The sequence below is a fragment of the Mauremys reevesii genome, linkage group 5 (assembly GCF_016161935.1).
Source record: "Mauremys reevesii isolate NIE-2019 linkage group 5, ASM1616193v1, whole genome shotgun sequence".
NCBI classification, from domain to species: domain Eukaryota; kingdom Metazoa; phylum Chordata; order Testudines; family Geoemydidae; genus Mauremys; species Mauremys reevesii.
In genome coordinates, this window is record NC_052627.1 from 53190969 (window position 1) to 53214826 (window position 23858).

At 37.1% G+C, this 23858-nt stretch overlaps 1 protein-coding gene across 11 annotated transcripts in view; it reads right to left on the bottom strand.

The window, feature by feature from the left end:
- INPP4B (inositol polyphosphate-4-phosphatase type II B) overlaps positions 1-23858 on the bottom strand; it is a 554905-nt gene that overhangs the window by 373391 nt on the left and 157656 nt on the right. For all 11 annotated transcript variants that reach the window (XM_039539756.1, XM_039539755.1, XM_039539753.1 and 8 more), the window contains one exon: positions 1121-1202. In XM_039539756.1, the coding sequence (XP_039395690.1) occupies positions 1121-1202 (82 nt within the window). The remainder of the gene's footprint in view (positions 1-1120; positions 1203-23858) is intronic.

Consider the following 23858-nt stretch of genomic DNA (forward strand, 5'->3'; position numbering starts at 1 on the left):
CAAGACTGCTAATATTAATTGTAGCTACTGCCAGGAACTGAGCAGTCAAATGCTATTCAAGTTTCCTCCCATAGATTTTCTAATATACCGCCATCCAAACTTTCTACACTCCTGCAAAATCAGTTGTGTGCTTTTCCTGAGAAGTGACTATCAGTCAGTGGGATGCATGTTATAGACAGATGTCCACCAAAGATCACAATACTCATTACACTTGTGACACAAGATAGATTTAACATTTTGAATCAAGATACCCAGAAAAAAGGTGTGTGAATGAATTCCATTCTACCACCTGAGTTTCAGTACACATCTTAAAATGGTTAGTGCCGTGGATAAAACTGTTTTGTACTCACAAAAAATAAGAAATCATCATAATGCATCGATCCAGTTAGGTACAGTCAACTTTCTTGCTGAACTCAGGGTCCATTAGAGCTAAATTAACATGGCAAATTGATATAAGGGGCTTTGAAACTTGGTTGTGATATCAGGCAAGCTCCATAAATAAATTTAAAACACAATCATAGCTGACTGACAGCAACCCTGTAAGGCATTTCTACAGAGGGAAGGTTTATATTTTAGCATTTACAATAAAAAATGCTATCCATATCAGATCCAAATGAAAACCTTTACATTCAAATTCTTATTTAGATTTGCATGAAATAACTCATGTATATTTAGTTATTGTCCTTAACATCCATTCACTAAATTAATTAGTAGTATAGCGCAGAAAACAAAAGTGTAAAGCAAAAAACATATTACATGAAAAATGGCTGTGATTAAGCACAGATGACTGGGGGAGAGGGGAAATTGGAATGGCCATGCACCAACTCTAGACCCATATTGTACATTATATTTAATGAACCATAACATCAAACCCATATTTACTGTCAGAGGAGCTATACTACATATGACTTTTCATCTAATTTTAGAAAAAGCAACTGCAGCCTTTTGAGATACTCTTTTCAGTGATCAGAATAAAGGCAGGGAAGGTTTAGCTGTATATTTCTTTATCAGACAACAGGATACATTCAGTCTACATGTTTAGCAATGTTTCAAGGATTTTCTAAATATTGATATAGTCACAAAAATGAATGTTAAATATGTTGTGTTGTGTTTTACTTACTGAGAACTACTGAAACATCTGTTTTATTCCTGAATTCCACAACACAGTGCCACTCCAGAATAATGTCACAGACTTCAGAACTCTGTAAGGGACAAAGATGACAAAATGTTAGGATTTGCAACATTTGGGAAGTCCTTCTGTTAATATGTTCACAGCCAACAAATCTGGCACATTGATGCAGCCTACAGCTATGAAAGAAGCAAAGCCTAACAGTTGCTAGGCAAATGTATACGACCATCCTTTAGTTACTGTTCTTTGCCATCTTGCTTCAGTTCAATGAACTAGAATGAGCAAAAAACATTTTTAAAAGATCATACTAGAAAAGGGGGGAAAAAAGGAAAATATAGTCATCAGATTTCTCTTCCATGTGAATATAGCCGGTATTTATGTGTCAACTAATTTGTTAACTAACAGCTGATCCATTTCCTTCCAACTTCTACCCCTAACTAATGCTATTTAATCACAACTTGTTAATCAGCTGAATAGATTGAAACTTGGAATTCTATTAAAATAAGTGAACTGTTCAAATGAGCAGAATTTAGCAGCAACACAAAATACATGATCTTGCAATAGAAATCTCCATTTAATCTCCTTTTATAAAGGATTTCTTCGAGATCACTGGAAACCTTAGATACTGACACTATATTCTAGAACATGTAACTCACGTAATAGTAAGTGATTTGGACCATTGCAGGGCACAAAACTGAAGTTACTGGGGTCATGCTCTTTTTTACCAGCTGCCTCCTTGTAAGGATACAGGCCTCCTCTTTCAGCTTAATAATGAGATTCCCATTCAGAAAAGTAAGGCTACTATCTCCCTCACGTTTTATCTCCTCTTTTCTTGAAGTTCTTATCCATTCTTTATCCACAACATCTGATCATATATCATCAGAGTACTGATCTCTTACACATTTCCTTGTTATGAGGATCCTGGTGTTTCACAGAGCCACTCCTCTATTTCACTGAGCTTCAGAAGTGCGCAAGTTAAATTTTCCATACATTCCAGTTACCTCTTTATCCAAGGAGATCCCACGGACTGGAACATGCCTCATTTTCTGCTAGTTTTCCCCAAAACTACAACTTTTAATTCCACATATTCACTATTTTAAGAGATAACCTTGTAAAATGCTTATATATCCATAACAGCTGCTTCGAAACATGTGAGCTCTCTTTGCTGCTTCATTTTCTGCATTTATATTACGAGATTTGGCCTGTCAGGCTGATACTCAAACTGTCACTTCTTTTGCAGACAGCTTCATATTTAGCCTTAAATGTTTGGCCTGATCCTGCATTCCTACACAAGATGACCCCTTTCTCACATAATAGTGCCACTGACTTTCATAGAAGTACATGTCTGAGTGAGGATTCTTTGTGGGAGAAAGTTTAGCAGAATAAGGCCGAGTTTACACTATATGCTTTTGAATGTAAGGCTTTAAACAGCTCCTGCCAAAGTCCGGTAAATTCTTAATCTGAAGAGGAACAAGATAGAAACTGTCATTAAGTCTTAAGAGGTACTTTTAGTGGAAGACAACTATTTTGAAATCTTGGACTTATAATATACCAAATGTGGTAGCCAATTTGACACCGTCCATGACAACACTAGAAAAAGAATGAAACCCACTAGATTTACTGTAGGTGATAGAATATTAGAATAAAGTGAACTTGTCACCTGGATTGAAAACCAGCTAATGGACTGCAAAAAATAAGATTAATAGCAATACATTGAGTGAGGGGAGTGGTACAGTAGGCGCTTCAGAAATTGTGTTAGCTATGTTTTAACTTTTTTTTTTAATTAATGAGCTGGAAGCCAGAGATAAACCAAATATTAATCAAATTCAGAGTTCTTGGAAGCCTCCTGTAAATCAAAGAAAAATGTAAAAGGATCTGTGACTCAACCCAACTCTTACTGAAAGCAATGGGAAACAATGAGAGCCAGCCTGGAAAAATGCACACCTACGAGGAAAGCAATAGAATAAACAAAGAGATTTAATTAGAGACACTCTAAAGGTATGGCTACACTGCCACAAAAAAAAAATCCCTCAAAACACACCACACAACGGCAGCAAGTCTCAGAGCCTGGGTCTGGCTCGCATTATGGCGCTAAAAATACCAATAGACATTCCTGCTTGGGCTGGAGTCTGGGCTTTGAGCCCCGCCCCTTTCGCTACCTTTTAGAGCCCGAGCAGAACATCTCTCCTGCTGTTTTAAATCCTGTCACGTGAGCCCAGCAAGCCTGAGTCAGTGGACCCCTGTTCTAAGACTCTACCATGAGTTTGTTTAGGGGGTTTTTTTGTTTTTGTTTTTTTGCAGTGTTGATGTATCCTTAGAAAGCTGTAATATGGATGTCTGATCCAACAATTTGGATTCTGATGTGGACTGTGAACAATAGTCAACTTTTCCAGGCATGCTCATTCCAGGAATGTGGAGGCAGATGCATTCTCAAGAGATGCCATCACTTGGGAAGAGATAAAACTGCAAGAGGAGTTTCGTTTCACAAAATAGTGGAAGCATGAGAGAATTTAGAGGAAGACATATTTGTGAATAAGGGAAATCACTACCTGTCAAAAAATGTGACCCTATTTCAGTGTCAAGAAGCACGTAATTTGGCTTTTGAAGATTCGTATACACACTGCAAAATGCTCTGAGACTCTGTTCCTTCTTGAAATATGAAGAGACAAGTTTAGCATTTTGCAGTTCTAACCATGGTAGGGGCAAAAGCTAGAGAGAAAAAGAAAAAAAGGAAAATTCAAAAAGATATATACACAACTGCACAGAAAAGTAAAGTAAACATTCTCAGAAAAGTAGAGAAGCTCTTGAAAAAGTAAAATTGTACAAGTTCAAACTTTTAAAGTAAAATATATATATATATAAAACAGTAATAAGTCGCTGGACAGAAAGTTAAAGGAAAACTAAATAAGGAAGAAGAAATCAAAAATAGAGGCAGCACTTGTAGTTGGTTGTGCAGAGAGCTGCCCTTGATAAATTTCATACCCATCAGTAGTCATGACCAAAACTATAAAGGATGAGGGCCTAGATCCTTGGCTTTGGGTTCCAAATATGTTGCACCTTGTGCAAACATTTACACTTGTGCAAAGTGGGTGTAAAATGCTATCACTGGTGTGAATAAATGAAGAATTCTGATTTGGTTGCTTTATACCCACAGTACACACATGTAAATGGCTACACAAATTGCATGGTACTGGAAAAATCAAGACCTTTGTTTACAGGCTGTACTAATCCTTTTAGCACTAATGATTTGATTAGTGGTGAAGGTAGAAAGGCAGCTTGAGGTGAGATTTAAGCACAAGATGGCAACTGAAACCAACGCTAATGTTAAAGGGAGAAAGGGCTTTCTGTCCACTGAAAAGGATTTTGCAGCAGGTAAGAAAAAACAGTTCTACAGCACAGAGTTTCAAGTTTATAAATCACATAAACCAGCCAGCTTTGGTTATGCTTTCTGCTTTCAGAAGTGTAATTTAACACTGAAATCTTTGTTTCAATTCCATTTCTAAATCAGTTGTTATTACTGAACATTTCTATTGCAGTAGCACTTCCAGGCCTCAATCACATTGGGTCACCATTGTGTGGAGCACTGGACACATTTATAGTAAATAAATAAAAGGCCCCGGAAAGCAGGTTTAGATTCATAGATTTTAAGGCAGAAGGGATCACCATGACCTCCTGCGCACCTCACCCACCCACTCTTATAATAGACCCATAACCTCTGGCTTGAGTTACTGAAGTCCTCAAATCATGATTTAAAGACTTCAAGTTACAGAGAATCTACTATTTACACTATGCTATGGTGATGACATATGATTAAACAATGGAAGAAAAACAACAGATCAGGACTCGTATTTGTGAGAAACATAACTAAGTGTTTGTTGATACTGCCCATTTTTTGTGACTGTTTTGCAGGAGGTTTCTTTCTCCTCACTTACATGTTAGGCTCCACAAGCTTAACATGGTTACTGCTTAACCCATGAACTGCCCACATAGGTGCCTGATTAATCCAGCATTAAGGCAGTGAGGAATCAGTCCCATATGTGCCTAGTGTGTCCCTCATTATGGGTCTCTAATCCAAAATGGGCTTTTCAGGCTATTAATAACAGACATTATATACACTGTAATCATGATTAGACTAAGAAAGGAACAAACTTTCTGACCCAATGTTCTTAATTGTGACGGTTACAAATACAAAATAAACATAACAGCATTGTACAGGCAATTTCTGTTCTAACATGTTCTCTCAACAAATATGTTCTTTAAAAATTACATCACATGAATAATATAGGATCCAGATTACATTTGTCATGGACGACAGTGTAAGAGTTATGCATCGTTAATCTATTTATATGGTAGGCTTACAAGCCCCAATTCCTCCAGGTACCTAAAAATACATATGATGTGTTCGATTTTACATTTCAATATGAGTAAGCTCAAATGCATTTAAAAACACATATTGCCCAACAACGTCCTACCAGCTGAAAAATCTGTGGAGGTTCAAGCATGTAAGTTATTCCATCTAAGACTGGTTACTTTTTATCCAACTTGGGTCCAGAAACATTTGGCTAGCATTCAGTTAACTGTGATTTTTTTTACATATCTTCCCCTCTACAAAATCCCCATGAGAAACATGGCAAACTTGTAGCTCTGACAAGTCACAGGACTTGATCTTATTCCCCGAACCCTAGATCTGCACAAAGTGGGACCCTTCCATGTGGAAGCAGAAGTATCTCGTGTCCCCTACCTTCTGGGGATCCATGAATTTGGAAGATCCTCAACTGAGGAATGGTGCACTGTGCACATCATTCCTCCCTACTCCTACCCCAACATCCAATGAAAAGGTAATACAGCAGCTGGAGGCTGTATAATTTCCAGAGCAACTCTGTGCTGTGGAAACATAAAGCTGTATATCTTTTCAGTATCAGCTTATGGGGATGATGGGAGATAAATAACCCATCTTCGGAGGCAGCAGCCAGTGAGAGATACCGTATACTCATGCCCCCTCTGAGACAAGTCAATTCAGAAACACAGGACCTTAGCTTCCAGTGGATCTCGGGTGATCACATACTATGCAGGGTGGGGGGAGGAAAAACACAGATTGTTACCATATTATGGAGGACAAATATTCCTCCTCTCCTCCCATTGCCATATCATTCATTTTGAGGAACTCCTACCTCCACAAGGCTCCATGAATCATCTTTCTGCCCTATATATATGGACCAGCAACAATCTAGCCCGTAGTAAAACACACACATTGACCAAATTCTCCTTTTTGCTGCGGTCCATTTGTGCTGCTCCAGAAGCAATAAACGGTCAGCAGATCTCCCCAGCTGAGAATTCCCTTGGAAGAGTGTAAAGATGGTGGAAGATAACCAAGAATCAGGCCTATTATATAGAAAAGGTATAATTTATCAGCCTAACTGGCAATCAGTAATAATAATAATAATAATAATAATAATAATCATACCAGTATAATCAATATGACCTTTTTTTGTTTCTAACTCAACTTTATGTGTTTAAAAATGTCAGTTGTACTGCTGGGCCCTACTTACTAAGATTTATGGTCTTGATATTTGGATTTGTATGGGAAAAGAAGTATATGTCAATGAGTACTGAAGAGATATTAAATAATTATACAACAAAATCTTCCCATCAGTGAGGTTTGTTTTAAAAAGCAGTCCAGGCTGATGGTTCAGTTGGCATATGCGATGAACTATAAACCCAGGAAACCAAGGCTCAGGATAATCCAAGCATTTTTTAGGAAAGTGAGGGCTATAGCATTGTAAAAGTGCTGTTCTCAGTCTCCTTGGAGATATGAATGCAATTTGCATCACTCTAACACCCTAGAAGCCAGCATGAAACAACATTGCAACCCCAAAGGAGTATGCCTGGCCTTAGAAGCTTCAAGATTAAGCATAATGGATGATCAGAGAATATGCAGTTACTGTTTGTATATAAGTATATGCAGAGGAGGAGAAAGGGAGGCAGGGAAAGATTATAGAGAGAAGGGAAGGCTGATTTCACACCAGGGTAGCTCCATAGACTTCACCAGAGTTGCATCTGATTTATGCCAGTGTAAATAAGATCAGAATCAGGCCTACAGAAGGTGTTAGCATCCAAAGTGATGGTATTTGTACTCCAATATAACTACTCTGGAAACCGATCAGTGGGTATCAACACAGATCCCATACAACCAGTTGGTCTTATTCTACTTCATCGTGTTGGAAGGAAGCAATCCTTTCTAAGTAGAGTAAATACTGATGGCAGCTGAAAAGTCAGGCTTGCACAGTCAGGAGATTGTTTTAAAATGCCGTTTTGGAGACAGAAATAGATGATTTGTATATCTGAATGATGATGCTATTCTGGCACCTAATGGAATTCACAAAATTGCGTAAACAGGTTAGGTCACTAACTACCATGAAAGTCAATGAGAATTAGGCATCTAAATCACTTAGCTGCTCCTGAAAATCCTAACAGGTGTCTATCTGCATCTTTAGGCACCTTGCAAATCTTGCCCAGAGATCACACTCCTTTCCAAACCATTCCCCCAGAAGTGAAACTTTCCAAAAAGAGGGATAGGACACCTTGAAGTGATGGAATTGAGGCTGCTCATCATACTGTGTCTATAAATAGAAAAGTTCAGTCCATGGGATTGTCAGGCTAGCCCATTTCACAAGCACAAAATTTGCTTTAAAAAAAATCCTGTAAAAACTGGACTGAATCCATCCATTCAAAAACTAATATGCCTAAAATAATAAAGAGAAAAACAGATTGTTCTATTTTTAAAACGTCATGCAATCATTTGTTTGTACTATAAGAAAGCATGTAAATTGTATAATTAAAAATCTCTACGTAGTGTTCTGTGAACACCATTCAATGTATCAAAGACACATTTCACTCTTTAACAAACTGGTGGTCTTTAGTACCTTATATCCTTGTGCTAACCCATCCACACTTTGAGTTGGTATCCTGAGTATTTTACACCTTTTTTACCTAAACTATATGGTAAGGGAGAGTACCCTATCAGAGGATCTGATGAAGTGGTTTAATTAATCTAGAGAGGGAGTGAACTGCTAGTTTGCTACAATCTCCTTTACAGACTGTCAGCTCACTGAAGGATACTCAGTCATTTTATCCAGACAATGCCCTAACCACTATGATTAATCCATCACACAGTGCCACCAGCTACCAATATCATGCTGGCAACATAATACTGGTCATCTACATCCATTTTAAAAGACATTGTTGAATTGCAATGTCACTGAAGAAATCTTACAAAACAGACAAGTACCCTTTTATAGACTATTACCTTTAACAAATGTGAATATTTTGCATTAGTAATTTTCTTTTAATTGACAAAAAGCAGTAGTAATAAAAAAAATCGACAAACATCAAGTCCGTTAATTCATACCTCATATTTTCTCATTTTATTATACATAAGCATAATTAAAGGGAAATCTAAACTCATTCCATATTTTACACACACTTTGAAACGCCATCTCAAATTATCGTACCTACCTAAAGATAATTATATACAGTTTGATTGCAAATTAGTTCACTTTTATTAGTTATATTTTGGTGCAAGTCTCTAGTATCCTATCATAAAATATACTTTGAATAACATACTATTAAAATCATGGCTTATCTTGAATCTCTTCCTCCACTTCTTGGATGTCATTTAAAAAAACAACACATGGGTTTTATTTATTCCTCGCATAGTGCCTGCCATATCAGAGTTTCCTTCAGAGACTGATTTAAAAACCAAGAATTAAATATTAAACTTATATTTTTAAATAAAGTGTTAAGACCTTAATTATAGCTCTTTTGAGATTGAGCCACACTGGGTAAGCATAGGACATTCATTACCTGAAAAATGTTGCTATGAGGCATTGTGCCTTTTGAATAGGACTGTCAAGCAATTCAAAAAATTAATCACGATTAATCGCACTGTTAAAGAATAATACAAAACCATTTATTTAAATATTTTTGATATTTTCTACATTTTCAAATTGATTTCAATTACAACACAGAATACAAAGTGTATAGTGCTCACTTTATTTTTTTTATTACAAATATTTGCATAGTAAAAAACTGAAAAATACGATTTCTTTTCACCTAATGCAAATAATGTAGTGCAATCTCTATCATGAAGGTTGAACTTACAAATGTAGAATTATGCACTCAAAAAACAGAACAATGTAAAACTTTAGAGCCTACAAGTCCACTCAGCCCTACCTCTTGTCTTGTTCAGCCAATCGCTCAGACAAACAAGTTTGTTTACATTTGCAGGAAATAAATGCTGCCCACTTCTTGTTTACAATGTCACCTGAAAGTGAGAACAAGAATTTGCATGGCATTGTTGTAGCAGCATCACAAGGTATTTGTGTGTCAGAAGTGCTAAAGATTCATATGTCCCTTCATGCTTCAACCATCATTTCAGAGGACATGCATCCATGCCAATGATGGGTTCTGCTCGATAATGATCCAAAGCAATGTGGACCAACGCATATTCATTTTTATCGTCTGAGTCAGATGCCACCAATAGAAGGTTGATTTCTCTTTTTGGTGGTTTGGTTCTGTAGTTTCCACATCACAGCATTGCTCTTTTAAGACTTCTGAAAGCATGCTCCACACCTCATGCCTCTCAGATTTTGGAAGGCACTTCAGATTCTTAAACCTTGGGTCAAGTGCTGTAGCTATTGTTAGAAATCTCACATTGGTACCTTCTTACCATTTATAAAATCTGCAGTGAAAGTGTTCTTAAAACAAACATGTGCTGGGTCATCATCAGAGATTGCTATAACATGAAATATATGGCGGAATGTAGGTAAAACAGAATAGGAGGCATACAATTCTCCCCCAAGGAGTTCAGTCACAAATTTAATTAACACTTTTTTTTTAAATGAGCATCATCAGCATAGAATCATGTCCTCTGGAATGGTGGCTGAAGCATGAAGGGGCATACGAATGTTTAGCATATCTGGGATGTAAATACTTTGCAATGCTGGCTACAAAAGTGTCATGAAAAAGCCTGTTCTCACTTTCAGCTGACATTGTAAATAAGAAGCAGGCAGCATTATGTCCCACAAATGTAAACAAATGTGTTTGTCTTAGCAATTGGCTGAACAAGAAGTAAGACTGAATGGACTTTTAGGCTCTAAAGTTCTACATTGTTTTGTGTTTTTTGAGTGCAATTATGTAACAAAAAACCTACATTTGTAAGCTGCACTTTCACGATGAAGAGACTGCACTACAGTATTTGTATGAGGTGAAATAGTATTTTGCAATTCTTTTATCATTTTTACAGTGCAAGTATTTGTAATAAAAAATAATATAAAGTGAGCACTGTATACTTTGTTTTCTGCATTGTAATTGAAATCAATATATTTGAAAATGTAGAAAAACAAAAAAAATTTAATACATTTCATTTGGTATTCTATTGTTTAACAGTGCAATTAAAAGTGCAATTAATCACGATTAATTTTTTTGAGTTAATTGCATGAGTTAACTGTGATTAATCAACAGCCCTACTTTTCAACCAACACATAGTATCTTTGGAGGCCTGGGGAGCAGGCTGCGAGGAATGCTTTTCACTACATCTGCAGTACTGCCAATTCTTGATATTTTGTTGCAAGTTGTATGATATCCTTAAAGTCCCGGATGCTGGAGTCACATTATTTCATGAGACTCAGCTTTTCTTTTCTTTTTTTCTTTTTCTCCCCCCCCCCCTTTTAACCCATGTTCCCAGCTTTCCTGTGTGCAGAGAAAAGACTCAGAATCGGAAAAGACCCCACAAATATTGTGTTTTTTTAAAACCTCATGGTTTTAAGCCACTCTCTTTATTTGGGAGGGGAGCGGAAGGGAAGGGACACAAGACTTTTGAATGCTTGAGGTTTGCATAACTGCATCTGTTTAACAGATGATGATGTAGCCATGTTGGTCCCAGGTGGGTGAGGTAATGTCTTTTATTGGACCAACTTCTGTGAATCAGAGAGAGAAGCTTTCGAGCTCCAGGTAAGCCAACAGAAGTTGATCCAATAAACACACCCACCTTGTCTCTTTGTTTAACAGATGCAGCCAAAACTCTCACAGTGCAGCTAATCCAACGCAGCCTGAATCTTCCAGTGATGACTAAACTTGCCCTTTTTTTTGAGAGGGAAAACCCCAAGGGACAAGAGTAGTGGAAACGCAACTGGCCAATCCCTGAGGATGAACTCTCCCCAGAGTGCAATATGCCTCACTGATGCAGGGCTGTGCATGTTTTTCAACAGGGTTTAATCTAGTCTACCATGGGATGGGGAGGGGGGTATTTTGTTTTCCTTTAGGAAAACATATTATGGTTTTAACAAGACATCTGGAACAGATTAAAGTTTAACTGTTTCATTGATACAGTTGTCTGCAAGCAGAACATGGAGGAGTGTTTTCACATGCCTACATTCAATTGCACACTATGAACAATAATGGGACACCATCATGACATTTTAGACGCATAGAATGTAACATTTACTGCCAGCAAATGTCTTCTGATTAGACACGTGTTCTTTTTTTAAATACTATTCACTCCAGCTCTGAATAAACAAAACATGAGGCATTTATTGTGAATCCACTCACCTAAATTAAGCCCAACACAACACAGCTCACACTCTTACCACAGGTGAATGGGCTAAACTGGCATGATCTGTTACTTTCCACCTCAGAATACCAACTATAGCAAGTCTGTAAACTGAATATTTAGCATAAGGAGCTTAATTGGGCCTAGATGGCTGAACAAAGTAGGATCTATCATTCAGCTCCCTGGAATTTCTCTGTCTAATGTGATAATGTTTGAGCCCCACATCCAACCAATCACGACATTTAAGGGAACGTTCTAGGCATTAGCGGCCAGAATCATATTGATTTTGGCAAAATTCAGACAAAAATGAAAGGGGGAGACTGGGGGGAGGGGTACAGATCCCCTGGTATGTGTTAGGGAGTGAGAGGATTGCAGGGAGTCCCTGAAATAGAGGAGGATGGGAAGGTGGCACACAAGGAGTTTGTGGAGGGAATGGAGAATGCTAGGAGCCCCTAATATGTGCCATGCACTAGGGCTCTAGAAGTAACAAAATGTATGACCCTCTAGTAGGCACAGCCTGAGTTAGGGTAGTACTGAGTCATTGTTTCCAGAACTGCTTGGTGCACAAGGGAAGAGTACCTGCCACTACACTCCTTAAGAGTGCAAAATGCACTCTCCTCCACAGCTGGCCATTGCTGCCTGGTGTGGAGGGGAGAAGGGCCACAGCTTTGATTATGACACTCACTCCTTTCAGAGTGGAAGCCCCATGCCATTTATGGCCATTTTCCACACGGGGAAGCAAGGGGGCTCCTTGCACCTGATCTACCTCTTCTCTCCCCACTTTAGGCTTGAAAACCTGTTCATAATTTCCCCTAGATTTTGAATTCCACCACAAGTTACTTTTAGGAAGGAAAGTAGTTCCATGGAAAAAAAATAAGTGATCATTCAAGTAGATAGCAAAACGAAGAACAGTGGTCTGGAAAAAGAGAGCAAGAGAGTGGGGGGGAAGTAAAAGTCCAATGGCTGCATGGTGAATTTTTTCAGGTAAATAGTCTTCAGTGCAAAGCACTGTGATTTAACTAAAGATTAACCTATTCATCTCACCCATTTCCACTCATTCAGCAAAAGTTGTCTGTTATTGCTTCACTACATGTTCGACATTTTGAATAGTAGTCACAGAGGGATTACATGTAACAATTTTTTTTAAAAAATCCAAAATGAGTAACTTCAGCATCCCCAGAAATGCAGCCTTTTATGAGAAATACACCTTAAAGAAGTCAGTTGGAGTTTTGGACTAAGGCGTCAGGATTTGGTCCAAGATTCTTCTCTTTCTGCCAGCCATTGACAGCAATCCAATACAGCAAACCAAAAATAAACCATCTAGAATTTTATGAGGATATAACATCATAAGTGGCTCCAACTGTCAGTAGTTTTTCAGATGAGTGACTTAGTGATTCCATATAATGTGCCACCAATGCACGATAAACATAAATCTTCTTTTTGAATAAGCCAGGTGGTAACCACCTTCATTTCTTTACATTAGCAGACAGATGCCAAAAAAGTCTCCTAGCTACATATTTATCATAATTTTTTTAAAGTCAGTTATTTTCCTTTATAATGCTTCACAATCACATACTTATCCCAATCACAAGACTGAATTATAATACTCACACTGACCATATCCTAAATGTAGATAGATATAAGGTATTATTGCAGGCTCCATGTTATTAAAATCTTGTAACGTAATCTGGTGGTTTAGATGACGTTATAACCTGCATGAGTATTATGATCTCATACACTCACCAGTAACTTACTATTGTACGCGACACAGAGCTAGCAGCTGTTCTGTATGTATATAGCATTTTTATATTTTAGTACAGCACTTTGTAGTGTTTATAATATTTTTTCAAAATATCATGAGATCATTTTATTAGCTATGTAGTCATTAATAGTGAGTTAATATCCTCCAATCAGTTATTTCAACCATGCCAATTGTGTCCTATTATAACAGCTGGCTACTGAATATAAGTTAACTGGCTGTCAAACACCCCTGGCCTCTGCTTGCTACAATGCCACCGTAGTACTGTCTATTTCTTGATTATTATATTGAGTTTCCTCAAAATGGATCATAACAACATTATATATTCCTGTGTTTGAGACTCTAATTAACAGTACAAATAGTAACATGCAAGATTTCTTTCTTTAAATAACATCATCCTTACCGAAGCTCTAATTTACATAAAATGTACACTGATAAAGGGCTTTGGAAGGATAAAATACCTCATTTTACATAATTAAACAGAGCAGAAGATACAGCTATACAAATTCACTACAGTGTCAAAGATTTACTTTGTAAACTGTTTTAAGGTGCCTTAAAAGGGACACCCTCGGCTTGAAATAAGACTTTTGAAAAATGAGTTAAAAGTAGCTTAAGATACTACACATGCTTCTGACAGTATCTGTGTTTTTATAATCACATTTTCCTATTCTTTATTATTCCCCCATACTACTATGTAAAATCCACAGAAACAGGGGAACTGATTACACAGGGGAAACAATGAAATAACTACGCATGAAGTGCTGTCACATGCTCACAGTAAACAAATTGAAAAATACATAAAAGCATTGTTTTGCCACTCACCTCTTTCAGTTATAGTAATCTATGTAAAAAATTCAAAATGACAGCATCACTTTAAGTATGAAAGGCTCAAGGGTATATAGAGTAAACAGAATCAGTTATATAATCATCTACAATGTAGGCTTGAAACTGAAAGAATTCTGTTTTCTGGGAAGATGTGGATTATTCATTTGCTTAAATGGTATACATAGCCGCTACTGACAAAGTACAAATTATCATTCAAGTGCATTTTGAATATGAACATTTTGATTGTTCAAATACCAACAATGCAGCAAAAACAAAATACTGAAAATAAAATATATTAAAGATATTAAAAGTAGAATATTTCAAGTAAAGGGCAGAATTAAATGTATTCCTCTTACTGGTCACACAAGTAATAGAAATATGCACAAAGTACCTTCATGGAAGTATGGCTTCTATTCTAATTCTGATTTTATGGACCATACACCCTTTTGTGCAACACACAGTGAGGATTGGCAGGAGCCTTTGCCCTCTTAGTACTATAATACTACTGTGTTTATATAGCTATAGCCAAAGATGTGTCAGTTTCAAAGCTACACCTGTTTTTTCAGAGGTTTATAAATCAATCATAAAAATTCAGGGAAGACAAAGACAGAAACAGAAAGCCTCAGACAAGAAGGAATTTAAATAAAAACAAGTGCAAAAAGAAAATGATTTGGCCATTTTAAATTAGAAACTAAAACAGAATTCATATGTACTGTAACTGTAAATGGACCCAATCCCGGTCACTACAGTCATGGGAGTAGCCCTGTAAACTTCAGCTGGGTTATTAATGTGATGCTGGCAGACCAGGTCATGCTAGAGTGTGTTCAGATCAATTCACTTGTGTATTAGTATAGATCAAAATGAGTGTACATCTTAGAGTGTATTCAGGTGTTTAAACTTCATAAAAACTAGTGGAATGTTCCTGGAATTGTTTTCACTTATCTGTTCCTGTTATAACGTAATAGCAAACATTTACATTGTGTATACCCCAATAACAAATAACCCATCAAAGAAATCTTTTGAAATGCCAATGAAGGACTTTAACAAAAAATGCTAATTTCAAAGCAAGTGGTGATTGTGTGTGATGATGGAGGTCAAAGATTCTACGTGCATTTCTCACTCACTGTCCTCAAAGGAAAAACCCACGTGGGTAGAGACACTGCCAGCTTGATTTGTCAGAAGATGATATAAGAATGGATTAAAATGAAGATCGTTAATCTCTGAACTATTTGGACTCTTACAGGGAAGGGTACCAGATGCAAAGCAGAGATCCCCAGAGAATCTGCGTACCCTGAAAGACTTTTGGGAAACTGGCATTCTATAGCATCATTGCCACCATTTGGAGTTACAAACTACGATTCACCTGTACATGTGTTTTACTTGCTTTAGCCACTCAATAACTCTCATTTCCTTTTCTTAGCTAATAACCCTTTAGTTAGTTTACTATAGAATTGGCTGCCAGTTTTGCCTTTGGTGTAAGATCTGGAGTACCAGTTGATCTGGGGTAAGTGACTAGTCTCTTGGGACTGGGAGAACCCTGATGTGGTGTGATTTTTTATTTAAAGTGACCTTTTATCACAAAGTTCAGTTTGCCAGGGTGGCAAGATAGACTGGAGAGTCTAAGGGGACTGTCTGTGACTCCACGGTAAGACTGGTACAGTGATCCAGGAGTTCACATTTGTTACTGGCTTGGTGAAATCTAATTATAGAACATACCACCAGTTTGGGGTTTCTGCCCTTGTTTTCTGATATTCTGACCTGAGGTATGCACTCACAGTAGTGAGACACACCAGACAGTGCAACAATTATCATGAGTAAGGCCACCGGGATTTTTCCTTTGCACTTGTAATTTAATAAAAATCAGTGGGCAATTCGTACATAAATATCATTGAATCCGTTTTGGTGATATTTTGGGAGGAAATGGGGGAACAGTTTAAGATTCTCAAGATGCACATCTTTAAAAAGACAGCTGCTATTCATATGCAGTAGCTTTCATCCCCCCCTTGAGAATTGTGAAGATTTTACTTTACTTATCAATACATTTCAAATATTGCCTCTAATTAGCCCAATAAACTCCAACAACTTTTCATCAGGAGGTAAAGTGAGACAAGTTGTGGTAAGAGGCTCTTCAATGTAAAAACCTTCCTTGTTTTATTTCCTTTCTTGTTTCCCAACCTAAATCAATGTTTCCAACCTGGCAAACAATGAACACAATGAGGACCACCAGAGCCAGAATCAGGGGGATCAGGGTTCTGCTGGGGGGGCACTGCAATTATACCTTTCGCCCACCAGGGGCTGCTGTGGCACCAGAAGAGAGGGCAGCTTGACTCACCGCGGAGCAGCCAGCCACAGAAAGGGAGGGGGCACTTTGGCTTTGCCCCTCCCGCTGCCCAAAGGTTCCAGTGCCCTTGGTATGGACACACCAATGCAGGATGGGGGTACTTGCCAGTCCCCTGCATTGCCACCCTTGCCTGCCTGTAATGGGGAGTGCATTCTGCACCTTTTGAAAGGAGATATAATGAACATTGTATATTGCACCCAATGTTGCCAGATAGCAAACGGTGCAATATTTGATGTTTTATTAAAGCCCTATCTCTTGAACTCCAACAGTTATGTGAGAATCTCAGTTTTCATTTTTAAAATATCCTATGTTTCTAAGTTTCATGGTTATTGAGAGAAGCTTGAAAACATAACACAAGTTACCCATGAAGGCTCAAAAACCAGAAGGCAAAGAAAGAGTAATATTTATTATTTTTAAAATGTATAATTTTAAGCAGATCCCTGGATTTTTGAGGTCCTGATGCATGATTTTTCTAAACTTGGGATTGGCAATATTCAAGTCACACTCCCTTCCCCAGCTGCTCCCTCCCTTTGTCCATCCTGTACAAGTAGAATACCTGAGGTTTCACTACTTCATTTAGTTACTTTCCCTTATCACCAATATGGTTATTGCACTTCAAGAAAAAATTAGCAATGTGCACACACACACAAACACCCTCCACCACAGAAGAGTTGTTTTGACCACCAACATAATGCATTCAACTTGAAGGACATAAATCCACACCGTGTAGAGGCCAAGCATAGGAGTTTATTACACCCAGCGCTGGCGGCGTGTCACCTGGCTTATTAGGCTCAGAGACACTGTCAATCAATTGATTACAATAGAATATATAGATTTTCCATGGGCGGGGGAAAGTGACTGGGTAGGCAGTTCCAAACCCCGGGATAGGTTTTGCAGCAAAACAAGATAGCCCATTAGCCAATGGTTAAAAGGTTACATAATGTCTCCGCCCATGGTCTCAAGTTAGCAAATTAACATTTAATTAATACTTTGATAAAAAGTTATTAGTATAAAATACATATGTTGAATTCTGATTTGGGGTCCATAGGAATGAAGCAACTCCTTTGATTGTCCAACAGGTACATTCCTAGAGGTTAAAGCAAAGAAACAGTGAAAGTATATAACAATAAAGATTGTCCCCTTTATGTCTTAGGGCAGGCATTGGTCCCTGGGAAGGGAGGTGGAAGGATGCCATATCTTATACTGACATGTGCCAACTTTTCATGAACTCAAGGTTGGATCTGTGGGAAGAACGTTCCCTACAGAAGAGAATGACACAATAGGAACAGGGATCCTTTGTTCAGTTTGAAACTCTGAATAAGACACAATTATTTAGTTCTTAGCTCCAACATCTGGCAATTTGCTGACCAGGCCTATTTTAGCAAAACAAGATTATCTGTTTACCCCAGCTTTTTCTTAGCTAATCACTACTCACTAGGCCTCTGGTCTCTTGACCAAACTCTGGACTTTGAATCTAAGAAAGAGCTGGCACAATCCACATACCAGGTTGTTATATAAAATGCACATGGATTTTAACCCTTCACAACTATAGGATGGAATGCAGCAACTATTTACCAATGTACAGCAACTCTCTTAAAAAAAAAAGCTGAAAGAATTAAGCTGGATATTATATTTTAGGTCTGATTTTAATTTGAAATGTACAACCAAAGCAAGTCTAGTTAATAACAGAGAGTTTATTATTGGGACATAATTTTTCAGCGACTTCTATTTTAGCAAATTAATGGTAATATGCTGTTTTCAACTAATCATTGAACAAGCGTGTTCATGATTCTCCCAACCCCTTTTTATTACACTTTTGTATTGCTTTTTCTAAACTGCATGCTCTGCCAAAAGAAGCATGTAACTTCGTATTAAATAGCACAAAACTGTTTGTAAGAGAAAGTACATTCATTCATTTTGCACACTGTGTGTGTAAAAAGCCACAAAAAGGCCACACTGAACAGACAGCTAGACGATTGGTACATTTATTTCCAACAGATGTACTTACAGTTTGTGGTGTCACAAATGACTATTTCCAAGCAGTAAAATAGTTCCTATGGAAGGTTACCAAGCAGCACTTTTTATAGCGCCATGGACAAAATTAAGTGTCAGATTGCACAGCATGTGCTACTACATACTTTATACAGTATCTCAGTTTTAGTTTAGAAAGTATTATTGAGAAAATAAATTAGGACTCCCATAAAACTAAAATCCTAGATTTCAGGATGTGTTTCTTAATGAAAAATAAAATGTTGAAGGGAAGGATCTTCTAAAAAATTCATTAGAACAACCATTACTACAACTCAGTATTGTCCTTGGTCTTCGGCCAGAAGAATAATTAATCTTATTTGCAGTCTGGTTTTCTGAAGTAAAAACTTCAAAAGGTTTTGGACAGGTTCCCCAAAGGATTATATATTAAAACAAAACCACAAAAAACCATGTCACATGTTGCTGCCTGCATGTTTGTAAAGCTGAGGCAGGATAATTTCTCTTTTGTAACTGCTAAGTTGATGATTTTACTCTAAATTTTACTACAACATGATGTAGAGTAGTCTATTCTGCTCTTGAGTAAAACAAGTACTTTTCTTTAAAAGAAAAAGAATTTTTCTTTTTAAGATTCAGTCTTGCATGAAGGTAAGTTTTTATGGGGATTCTTAAACAACAATAACAGGAGGAAAATAAGAAAAAAAATAGGAAACAGATAAAGAGTCAGGGAGATTAAGCCTAAAAACACACACAAAAATCAAGATACATATGCTTTGACTGAAAGAGGTGCTGGTCTTTAAATGTAAATTTGTCTTTTAAAGACAATTAGGTATAACATTTGTTGTATTTTAACATGATTTATCTGGAACAAAGAAAAGTCAGGAATTCCCAATGTATTAACATATTTTGAATTACCCCCTTAAAGAAAGAATTGCAGATTCCACTGGCTCAAGAAAGATGATTACGGCAATTTGTTTCTTTCTTTAATTTTTTCATATGTGGCAAAATGTTTTACCACTAAATATATCAGGCAAAGATTAAAATATCTATCAATCTGAATTGTCTTCGGGCAACACAATATTACTCTTCACCAAAACTTGCTAATTAACCATAAAAGTTCAAGTTGTAATTTCCTATCTGGATTACTGTAATAAAAGAGAAACAACATTTACATCAGCATGAGAGTTAGAAAATTATATAGATAAAATAAACTTCTGTTTTAAAAAAACCTGACACAAGCCACCTTTCCCCGCAAGGAAACAAACAGAGGCAACACACTAAGAAATCTGTAAAGCACAGAAGTGCAAAGTAGGAAATATACCAGATGACAAAAGAAGTTTGCTGACATCACTGACTGACTAAAGTGTGACCTCATGGAGCTAAATAGACCGGACATTCACGTTTACATTTCAAAGTTAGATATATTTTGTGTACTAACCACAAAGCTGACTAGTAAAATAATCTTAATTTATAGCGAATGCTTAAACACGTGACAAACACACCAAATGATCTGACACACATCTCACTCTCAGTAGAAAGCCTAGTTCTGACACAGAACTGTAATGCTTAGGCCCCAAGCCTGAAAAGGATTACTTGTTTTACTTTGTAGACTACAGACAAGTAGTCCCAATGAAGCACACATAAATTGTCCTACTGATAAGTTTTTGCAGGTTTAGAGGCCAGTTTGCTAGGAAGATTGTACAATGGCTATTTGCTTCCACCTACTTCTAAAGAGTAGGACTGATCATCCAATTGGGGTTAAAAAAATTAGCATCCCCCCTTTGAGTCATTTTCTGGAGTAGTCAAGCATCATATTTGCTTCGTAATATGAATAAAACAAGTAGTAGCCAAATAGAAGTCAGCAGACAACTCTTGCAGTGTTTCCAGCACTGCATGGTTTCCTATAATATGACGAAGTTAGGACCAATGTTTATTTGGTCATTCCTATCAAGCGCTGGTAGCAACCAAACACACAGTGAAAAGGAAACCCAAGTGACTTCAAGGGGCTTCCAGACACACAGTAGCATCTACAAATAACAAAAACACCTTCCTCCCTGGTTGGTTCAATGTTGTCTTATTTTGGAAACTTTCAACCTGCCAGTCATAAGATAGTTTGGTTGATTTTTTTTTTTTATTGGACAGAGCTAATGGACCCAACTTTATATATTTCTCTACCTCTGAATGCTGAAGATGATCACCAGAACCAGATAATGTAAATAAAACATTCCTTGAGCATGAAGCAGATGAAGAAGGCTAACACAAAGTGCAGCCTGCTAGAATTCCAACAGGATTTTCAGCACCTACCAATTTTGTGATCCAACAGAATGTTTTTTCTTGATAACATAACTAAAAGGTGAGCAACAGTGCAACCATGATTGTATAATAGATCTGGTCCCACGCCAGAATATTTACTAGTTCTTCTTTCTTTGCCACTCAAACAGAATCAGTCAAAGATTGTCTAAAATGAACCTATCAAGACACTCATCTACAATACTGAGAATTATGGTTCCACCCTTGAATGTAACCGTTTCTCAAACACTTAGTTTTACACTTAAAACTGGGGAAAATTTTCAGAAGTGACCATTGTTTTTATGAGCCTCTGTTTTTGGGTCAACTTGAGACACCCAAGTAAGATCAAGCAAGTCCAATAAACAATCATCTTTGATTAGTACCATACTAGCTAAGGAAGGCTTGGTATTTGGATCTACAGTTCAGAGATTTTTCTAGAGACAGTAAATTCAGCTTCCATGTCAAAAAGGACAAGTCTCAATGCCCTATTCTGCACTACGATGCAAGTCATCTTTTTTCATAGGTTTGGCTTGAGAGAGAAGAATGTTAAAGGAAATGGAGTATTCTTGGGCAAGAAGAAAGGCACCTCAGAATACGGACAGTCTTCTCCCATTGGTGCACCTCTGTCAAACTATTGGCCAGGAAGTCATATTTTCCCATCATTCTACATGTCTTCCAGTGTGGGTTTGCTAAGACTAGGCTGTCTCTCAGTTTCCTGATCATTCAAGTTGCAGTTCTTTTTCAGGCAAAGTATCCTTTTAGTGTTCTATCTTTGCTTCCCTTGAAAATCTCTTCTCCATAGAGACGTAAGCCCATAACCAAATTTCTCAGCCGTTCTCCCACAGACATATAAAGCAGCCTTAGTGCATGGAAGAATCAGGCCTAAGATGCTAACAAACCTATATGCCAGAGAATGAATTACACTAGCTGGCTAAAGTTTCCTCTACATATCAAGGCAAGGAGAAGAAGATTGAAGTGGAATGGAGAAAAATGGGTGGAGCCACAGTCCAAAACTAAACTTCCTGTTGACTGTCTTCCTTTCTGAATTACATATGGGAAGAGATATACATTAGTCCACCCAGTGGAGTCAGAACCCAGAATTAATTAAAAAAAAAATCTCAAAAAAATAAACTGCTTTGACATGACTCTTTTAATTTGGATTCTCTCTAATAAAACATATACTAGCAAACTGATTCCATCTGAAATTAAATATAGTAGTTTCCATTGTGGTAGACTTAGGAAGGGCAAGAAGTTCAGCTTCCATTTTGCTTTCTATATTGTACTTTCATGTGTTTATCTGAAATATTTTAAGAGTTCACTGGCATCCCACAATGACTTTACTTCATGCTCATTGAGCAGGCATATGCTACTATAACCTTTATCTTGCCCTTTTGCATTTCATTTTTCTTTAGCTACAGAAAGCCAAAACTCTCTTTTTGTGACACTTGATTATTTCAAACATTTGATCACAGATAACAGTAATTAACTTTCACAAAAGTATTTCCAGAACAAAATTATAATATATCCTGTGGCTGTTATTAAAAGGAAGGACTATCATAAAACATTGGCTGAAATGTGATAAAAGTTTATGATCTTCTGGAAATGTCAATGCTTATTTTGTCACAACAGCCAGGAAACATTATTCAGAATTAAGTTCAGGCTTACACTGATCTTTACTGTCTGGCAATTACATGTCTAAGTCTCAAAAATGTGAAAATATTCCTCAAAATGTCTTATACGTTTAACATACCTGATACGGACCTCAATCAGCAATTCAATACATTTAAGCATACATTATACACCAAAAAAAGAGAATTTCAGCTAGTCACAGCCCTGAAAAATCTAATATTTTCTCAGAAATGACAATGACAATTGTTAGGGGCAATATTTCGAAAAAAAGGTGAAGGGATCTGTGCACAGTAAATATGGAGCTGCACATGCAATTACTTGTTTGCAAATGTGCAACATTAGCACCTAATGTTAAACATTTGACCTTCGTTTATTAAACCACATCCTTTTTTTTTTTTTTTTTTTAAACATTGGCAAATCCTTCAGATTTTGATCAACAATCCACCTGCAAATTGGAAAGACAGGGAGCAGAAACAGCAAACCCTGAAATCCATTTTTAAAAGACTGAGACTTGTTGAATCTCCTTTTGTTTTGTCTGCTAGTAAGAAGAGTGTTGGAATATACTCTCTCTCTCTCTCAGAAAAAAAAAGCCTTTTCAGCTATCAGACACCTCACCTTTTCTTTGACATTTAATCACCTACAAAAGCCATTTACTGCCTCGTATACTATTCTGCTATGAATATCATCCCTTAAACTTTTAACATAATATTAGACACACCACAGAATTGATCAAAACCACATGACATAAAGGGCACCCAACAATCTAGATTGTAATAAAAATGGCAGCACATTAAAGAAAGAGTACATTGTTAATCCTCAGTTACAATGGAAGCCCTGTAAAAGTACTTATGACATTCAATTTAGTACCTAATGAGTTTATCATGATTAATATTATTGCAATAAATATCAAATGAATAAACTGTGACTGGGCCAACCTTTTGAAGTGTTATAGTAGAGATCTATTGCTGAATGAAAATACTGTATACACTGCCTCCAAATGTGCAAGTGTGTGTATGTAATTTTTTAGTTTATTCCTATGTAATGAATAACAGTAATGACACACACAGAAGTGTGGGGGGCAGGGAACTGAGAGTATACAGTGGACTCTCAGCTGACACACTGCATAAATAAACCTGTGCTTAAGTATGTACCAGTTGAGCATTTGCTCCTCACAAAAGAGAACACAAGTATGGTAACTAATGTAACTGGTTGCTATGTACTAGCCTAAATAAATTTGGGACAATATTCAACTAGTATACTTGAAAGAATCTGGTAAAACAATCTGGGATCT